Source organism: Anolis carolinensis, unplaced genomic scaffold, assembly GCF_035594765.1.
Source record: "Anolis carolinensis isolate JA03-04 unplaced genomic scaffold, rAnoCar3.1.pri scaffold_14, whole genome shotgun sequence".
Taxonomy (NCBI): Eukaryota; Metazoa; Chordata; class Lepidosauria; order Squamata; family Dactyloidae; genus Anolis; species Anolis carolinensis.
The window spans coordinates 7,328,807-7,337,301 of NW_026943825.1; the positions used below are offsets into that span (position 1 = coordinate 7,328,807).

Genomic DNA, 8,495 nt, shown 5'->3' on the forward strand with positions numbered 1-8,495 from the left:
AGTGTTAAAGTACAATATAGTAATATATGATGCTTATATTGTGCTATGCTAATAATATAATATATTGTATGCACATATAATTTGTAAGCTGCCCTGAGTCCTCTTCGGGTTGAGAAGGACGGGATATAAATATCACAAATAAATATGAATTAATAATAATAATAATAATAATAGTGCTGAATGGAGCTGGTACTGACGAAGGCCCAGCAAATACAAAACCACAGAAGCCCAAAAGCAGAGACAAGAGAAATTTACTAAACTTATCCCAGTATTGGAAAAAAAATAAGATTCACACGGTATAAATGTAAAATCAGTACAAAAAGCTAAGACGTGGTAAAGGCATGTAGTTTGGACGCAGCATGTCAACACTGGGGAGAGAAAGGTTAAAGAGTGGGCGAATGGAAATACAACCAAGGATATGACTTTCAGAATTATATATCGATGCAAAAAAACATCGAACTTTTGGAAAATATCCATGCCAAATGTCAAAAAAAATTAAAAAAAAATTCCCAATGAAACCGGAATTTTACTTTTTGGGGATGTTTGATCTAGAATTATTCTAGATAAATTGTTTACTTTTTTAACAACAACGGCAAGACTAGCTTTCGCCAGAAGTTGGGAGTTAGATACTATTCTTGAAACGAATGATTGGATTATTAAAATAATGGAAATAAAAGATATGGACAAATTAACATTTCTATTAAAAGAAAACCATGGTCGTGGAATAAAGAAGACGGACTGGTCACTTTTAGGAAATTATCTTAAGAAACATTAAAGTTACGAGTGGGAAAGAACTTGTATTTAGTTTTTATATTGACAGTGCTAAACTACTATTTTACAGGAGGAGGAAGAACGGAAGTCACCAAATACCACTTTTCCAAAACTGCCTCCCTCCTTTTTTTTTCCTTTTCTTTTCTCCTTTGCTGATTTCCTACTTTCCTATACCTATATTGTTCCCCCACTTTTATGTATAAAACTGGGGGGGTTTTTTTCAATAAAAATTTATTAAAAAAAGAATTATATATCTATGGTCCCACCTGATACAAAATGCAAATATTTTGTTGTTTTGGGGGGCTTAGGGGGTGATGTTAGACTCAAGAGGGGGACCTTGCGTTCTTCCAAATGTTGGTGGGCTCCCACCTCCACTGAGGTGTAAATCTATTATTTTTTGCCGATAATTCTGCAAAGTTGACGTCTGTCTAACCACATCTGGAGTGATAGGAATGTATAAGGAATGAGCAAGGCAAGTGGAGACAAGACACGGATGAGTTACATACAGAGTCCGTCAGATATAAGAAGAGAGTGCTGCTTCCGTTCCAGAGCTAAAACACTGACAATTGATAGGCTTAAGCCACATATGTGAAGCTAAGCAAAAGCCCTTCCAAGGGCCCCAACTTCAGGCCCTGGAGGCTCAGCTGCGTCTTCTCCCGGCTGGGGTCCGTGCTCAGCTCCAGCGTGACTTCGGGCGGCAGGTGGGGGTGCGCGATGGTGATAGTGCTCTCCTGGGCCCCAAAGTTGAGCACCGCCAGGAAGCGCTTGTTCTGGTCCCAGACCCGCAGGTAGGAGAAGACCCCCGGGATGGAGCTGCCGGCCTCCGAAAAGTCCGAAAAGTCGCCGTGGAGGAGCGAGCGCTCCTTGCCCCGCAGGTCGCTCAGCTGCTGGAAGAAGGTCAGGACCGAGTCCTTGTTGCCACGCTGAGCCTTCAGGGAGAGAGCGAGGAACATGAGTCATTGCCCTAGCTAGTAGGATGTTAAATAATGATAAATAAACACAGATGTCTATACTAGACAATATCAAAGAGATAAGCAAACACTATAAAGGTTCAAAACATAAAATGTGGTATGTATATTAGACATCATGTAAAGGCCTCAGAAATAGTCAGGCCTCTCTGAGTACAGAGCTATCTTCTTTCCATGTCAAAAAAGATAAGCAAACACTATAAAGGTTCAAAACATAAAATGTGGTATGTATATTAGACATCATGTAAAGGCCTCAGAAATAGTCAGGCCTCTCTGAGTACAGAGCTATCTTCTTTCCATGTCAAAAAGATGAGCAAACACTATAAAGGTTCAAAACATAAAATGTGGTATGTATATTAGAGCATCATGTAAAGGCCTCAGAAATAGTCAGGCCTCTCTGAGTACAGAGCTATCTTCTTTCCATGTCAAAAAGATGAGCAAACACTATAAAGGTTCAAAACATAAAATGTGGTATGTATATTAGAGCATCATGTAAAGGCCTCAGAAATAGTCAGGCCTCTCTGAGTACAGAGCTATCTTCTTTCCATGTCAAAAAGATGAGCAAACACTATAAAGGTTCAAAACATAAAATGTGGTATGTATATTAGAGCATCATGTAAAGGCCTCAGAAATAGTCAGGCCTCTCTGAGTACAGAGCTATCTTCTTTCCATGTCAAAAAGATGAGCAAACACTATAAAGGTTCAAAACATAAAATGTGGTATGTATATTAGACATCATGTAAAGGCCTCAGAAATAGTCAGGCCTCTCTGAGTACAGAGCTATCTTCTTTCCATGTCAAAAAGATGAGCAAACACTATAAAGGTTCAAAACATAAAATGTGGTATGTATATTAGAGCATCATGTAAAGGCCTCAGAAATAGTCAGGCCTCTCTGAGTACAGAGCTATCTTCTTTCCATGTCAAAAAGATGAGCAAACACTATAAAGGTTCAAAACATAAAATGTGGTATGTATATTAGAGCATCATGTAAAGGCCTCAGAAATAGTCAGGCCTCTCTGAGTACAGAGCTATCTTCTTTCCATGTCAAAAAGATAAGCAAATACTATAAAAGTTCAAAACATAAAATGTGGTATGTATATTAGAGCATCATGTAAAGGCCTCAGAAATAGTCAGGCCTCTCTGAGTACAGAGCTATTTTCTTTCCATGTCAAAAAGATAAGCAAATACTATAAAGGTTCAAAACATAAAATGTGGTATGTATATTAGACATCATGTAAAGGCCTCAGAAATAGTCAGGCCTCTCTGAGTACAGCGCTATCTTCTTTCCATGTCAAAAAGATAAGCAAATACTATAAAGGTTCAATGGAGCCCCGGTGGCAAAGTGTGTTAAAGCACTAAGCTGCTGAACTTGCGGGCCAAAAAGTCCCAGGTTCAAACCCTGGGAGCAGAGTGAGCACCCGCTGTTAGCTCCAGCTCCTGCCAACCTAGCAGTTCGAAAACATGCCAGTGTGAGTAGATCAATAGGTACCGCTCTGGCGGGAAGGTAACGGCACTCCATGCAGTTAAATATATAAATAAATAAATAAATGTTTGCAACACACCTCAGTTGAGATGGATGTCTGTCTGTTTACACCTCAGTGGAGGTGGATGCATGTTTGCATCAAACCTCACTGAAATGAACAGATATCGGAAGGGGGACACCTGGCTTGAATCTTACCTGAACCGTGACATTACTAGTTGCCTGGCTGCCCGCCTGCTGTGCCTCTTTTGAGAACCCAAAGTTTGCTGAATTGTCCCACTGCATACGGATAGCACTGGACGCTGCAGGCTGGAGGGAGGAAGAAAAATATATGGTTAGCATCGCTTGGATTTGAGCCGAATTCAAACACAAAGTGAGGAGGTGTCGGGCACACATGGAGGCAAAAGTGGTCCCTGAAAAGCAGCCAGGCTTTGAAGCTGCAAGGCCATTCAAGGCTAATCAAGATGGCCAACTGCAACATTCACATTGGCCTTCAGCAGACAAGTGTTCTTTCTTTCTCCCACCCTGGATATTATTCCACAGATCTATAAACCCCACTGGCCTAGTTTCCAACAGACCTCACAACCTCTGAGGACGCCTGCCATAGATGTGGGAGGAACATCAGGAGAGAATGCTTTTGGAACATGGCCAGTCAGCCCGGAAAACTCACAGCAACCCATTATTATTATTATTATTAAAAACATCACCACATACCTGAGTATCACTCCCATTATATTATTATTATTATTATTCAACCACATACCCGAGTATCACTCCCATTATATTATTATTATTATTGTTGTTGTTTAACCACATACCCAATTATCACTCCCATTATTATTGTTGTTATTGTTGTTGTTTAACCACATACCCGAGTATCACTCCTATATTGTATTGTTGTTTAACCACATACCCGAGTATCACTCCCATTATATTATCATTATTATTATTATTATATTGTTTAACCACATACCCAAGTACTTTAACCACATCCCCAGTATCACTCCCATTATATTATTATTATTATTATTATTATTATTATTATTATTATTATTATTATTCAACCACATACCCGAGTATCACTCCCATTATTATTATTATTATTATTATTATTATTATTATTATTATTTAACCGCATACCCAAGTATCACTCCCATTATTATTATTGTTGTTGTTGTTGTTTAACCACATACCTGAGTATCACTCCCATATTATTATTATTATTATTGTTGTTTAACCACAAACCCAAGTATGACTCCCATTGTATTATTATTAATATTATATTATTGTTTAACCACATCCCCAGTATCACTCCCATTATATTATTATTATTATTATTATTATTATTATTATTATTATTATTATTATTCAACCACATACCCAAGTATCACTCCCATTATAATTATTGTTGTTGTTTTTGTTGTTTAACCACATATCCGAGTATCACTCCCATATTATTATTATTATATTATTGTTTAACCACATCCCCAAGTATCACTCCCATTATATTATCATTATTATTTAACCACATCCCCAGTATCACTCCCATTTTATTATTATTATTATTATTATTATTATTATTATTATTATTGTTGTTGTTGTTGCTGTTTAACCACATACCCAATTATCACTCCCATTATTATTGTTGTTGTTTTTGTTGTTTAACCACATATCCGAGTATCACTCCCATATTATCATTATTATTATTATTATTATTATTATTATTATTATATTATTGTTTAACCACATACCCAAGTATCACTCCCATTATGTTATCATTATTATTTAACCACATCCCCAGTATCACTCCCATTTTATTATTATTATTATTATTATTATTATTATTATTATTATTATTAATTATACCATCACCACATCCCCAGTATTACTCCCACCTGTCCAGGGAGGTCCCGCAGCCCAATCTCGTCGCCATAGTCTGTAAACGGCGTCCCTGGCAACGTGTAGAGGAGCATGTGGTACAGGCGGAGTAGCTGCTCACCCCTGAAAGCGTCCAAGTAGCCACTGCTGGTTCTCGCCAACTGCAGAACGACAAACACTTAGCATCCATGCATACAATCACCAAGAAAAGTATCTCGTCTTGCACCAGAAAGAGATGTGGTGGTCTTCATATTCATATCCCAACGTGCTACCAGTATGAAGACAACCACACAGGAGTATCCCACGGCTAGCTACTCACGCTCCATCCAGCCCACTTGTCCCCAGCCGCTCGGATGTAGTTCTTGATCATCTGGGAAGCGGTTTCTCCCTTCTTGGCGTCGTCCTGGTCGCTCTTCGCCAACCCCGCCAGGTACTCGCTGGTCAGCACATCCACGCCTGCGGTCTCGTTGAGAAGGGAGAAAATGCCCTGGGCGTCCTGCTTCCGCGTCACAGCGATCAAAACCCTGAAGGAGGACAACAAAGTAAAATATATGATATATTGTATATACATATAATTTTTTTTCTGTGTCAGGAGCAACCGGAGTTGCTTCTGGAGTGAGAGAATTGGCAGTCTGCAAGGACGTTGCCCAGGGGACGTTGCCCGGATGTTTTGATGTTTTTACCATCCTCGTGGGAGGCTTCTCTCATGTCCCCGCATGGAGCTGGAGCTGACAGAGGGAGCTCATCCGCGCTCTCCCCGGGTGGGATTCGAACCTGGCAGCCTTCAGGTCAGCAACCCAACCTTCAAGTCACAAGGCTTTTATCCCCTAGGCCACCGGAGGCTCCATACATATAATATCTATATCAGGGGTCCCCAAACTTTTTAAACAGGGGGCCAGTTCACAATCCTTCGGACCATTGGAGGGCCGGACTATAGTTGGCCACCGAGCAATAATAATAACAACAACAACAACAACAACAACAACAGCAATAATAATAAAAAGGGAGTTGGAAGATACCCTTTGGGCCATTGAGTCCAATCCCCTTTGTGCACCGAAAGCACAAGCAAAGCACCCCTGACAGATGGCCACCCAGCCTCAATGTTAATATAATAATAATAATAATAATAATAATAATAATAATAATAATAAAGAGGGTTGGAAGAGACCCCTTGGGCCATTTTGTCCAATCCCCTTCTGCCTCTGCGGACCAAAAGCACAAGCAAAGTACCCCTGACAGATGGCCACCCAGCCTTAATAATAATAATAATAATAATAATAATAATAATAATAATAATAATAATAATAATAATAATAATGGTTGTAAGAGAAGAAAAGAACCCTTGGGTCATTTAGCCCAACCCCCTTCAGCCCTTGTGACGTGGGGGCCGGATAAATAGCTTCAATGGGCCGCATCCGGCCCCCGGGCCTTAGTTTGGGGACCCCTGATCTACTGTATATAAAAGGGTAATGAAATTTCGGCCTAGGACAAAACAACAAAACTACACATCCCAGAAACACTAAACTTGGCAGCACAACCCCTCACCCATGCCTCTACGTTCATACAACAAAAAGAAAAGAAAAATAAAGTCCTAATTAGAGGGAGAGAAATAATGGTTTGTATCCAATTGCTGCCAGTTAGAAGGCTAAGCTCCGCCCACTTGGTCTCCTAGCAACCCACTTAGCCCAGGGGACAGGCAGAGTTAGGCCTCACTTAGGCCTCTTCCACACTGCCTATAAATACAGATTATCAGATTTTAACTGGATTACAGTATTTGGCAGTGTAGACTCAAGGCCCTTCCACACAGCTCTATTACCCATTTATAATCTTATATTATCTGCTTTGAACTGGATTATCTTGATCCCAAACTGCCATATAATCCAATTCAGTGTGCATTTTATACAGCTGTGTAGAAGGGGCCTCATATAATCCAGTTCTAAGCAGATAATAAAAGATTATAAATTAATACAGGACAATATAATCTCTAAAATCAGGACAGCAAATAAAGAACAACACTCTGAAAGCATAAGCCACAGCAACACGTGGCCGGGCAAAGCTAGTTGATAATAATAGTATAATTAAATACAATATTATACTACTAATAATACAATATAATAATATTAATTATATATTATTTATTAAATGTAATATTACTAATAATATTACCATATAATTATATAGTACAATATAGTAATTTAATGCTTATATTGTGCTATGCTAATAATATATTGTTTGTTCATTTGATTTGTAAGCTGCTCTGAGTCCCCTTCGGGGTGAGAAGAGAGGGATATAAATGTAGTAAATAAATAAATAAACAAAGAGGGCCCGCGAATGACCGTCAGATCAAGATGGACGTTTGTGACCATTTGGGTTAATCTTTTCCAACTTTATAATTTTATTTATTTATTTATTATTTAAACTTATATGCCGCCACTCCCCTAGGGCTCGGGGCGGCTTACAAGAAAGGCTAAAATCTAACAATTTAAAAACATCTTTAAAATATCTTTTAAAAAATCTTAATGTGTCCTTTGAGACAGTTCAACGATTAATGACCACAAAGAGTATCGCGCACACAGCGGGTATGTACCTGGCATGGTCATCGGCATATTGTTCGGTCAGGTTCTTCCAGGAATCCAAGATCTGAGTGTCCTAAAGTTAAGGGAATAGGATTGAGACACAAGAAAGCACAGCACACTCCGCAATCCCGTCCCTAAAACTACAAATCTCCTTCCCCTGAAAAGAGCGACACACTAGTTTTTGAGTTCAATAATAATAATAATAATAATAATAATAATAATAATAGGGACTCGGGGATTCCCTTCCCCTGAAAAGAGTGACACAATAACTTTTGAGATACAGTAGAGTCTCACTTATCCAAGCTAAACGGGCCGGCAGAAGCTTGGATAAGCGAATATCTTGGATAATAAGGAGGCATTAAGGAAAAGCCTATTAAACATCAAATTAGGTTATGATTTTACAAATGAAGCACCAAAACATCATGTTAGACAACAAATTTGGCAGAAAAAGTCGTTCAATACGCAGTAATGTTATGTTGTAATTACTGTATTTACAAATTTAGCACCAAAATATCACGATATATTGAAAACATTGACTACAAAAATGGCTTGGATTATCCAGAGGCTTGGATAAGTGAGGCTTGGATTAGTGAGACTCTACTGTATATTATTATTATTATTATTATTATTATTATTATTATTATTATTATTATTATTAGGGACTCGGGGATTCCCATCCCCTAAAAAGAACAACACACCAGCTTTTGAGATATATTATTATTATTATTCCCCTGAAAAGAGTGACACAATAGCTTTTGAGATTTATTATTATTATTATTATTATTAGGGACTCAGGGATTCCCTTCCCCTAAAAAGAGCAAC

The 8,495-nt window shown here is 38.5% G+C and overlaps 1 protein-coding gene across 2 annotated transcripts in view; it reads right to left on the reverse strand.

Moving 5' to 3' along the window:
* Positions 1 to 506: 506 nt before the first annotated feature.
* slc3a2 (solute carrier family 3 member 2) overlaps positions 507 to 8,495 on the reverse strand; it is a 62,461-nt gene continuing 54,472 nt past the window's right edge. For both annotated transcript variants that reach the window (XM_062964801.1, XM_062964802.1), the window contains 5 exons: positions 7,685 to 7,746; positions 5,417 to 5,621; positions 5,115 to 5,258; positions 3,418 to 3,528; positions 507 to 1,700 (listed from right to left, as the gene is read on the reverse strand). In XM_062964801.1, the coding sequence (XP_062820871.1) occupies positions 1,347 to 1,700; positions 3,418 to 3,528; positions 5,115 to 5,258; positions 5,417 to 5,621; positions 7,685 to 7,746 (876 nt within the window). In that variant the 3' untranslated portion in view covers positions 507 to 1,346. The remainder of the gene's footprint in view (positions 1,701 to 3,417; positions 3,529 to 5,114; positions 5,259 to 5,416; positions 5,622 to 7,684; positions 7,747 to 8,495) is intronic.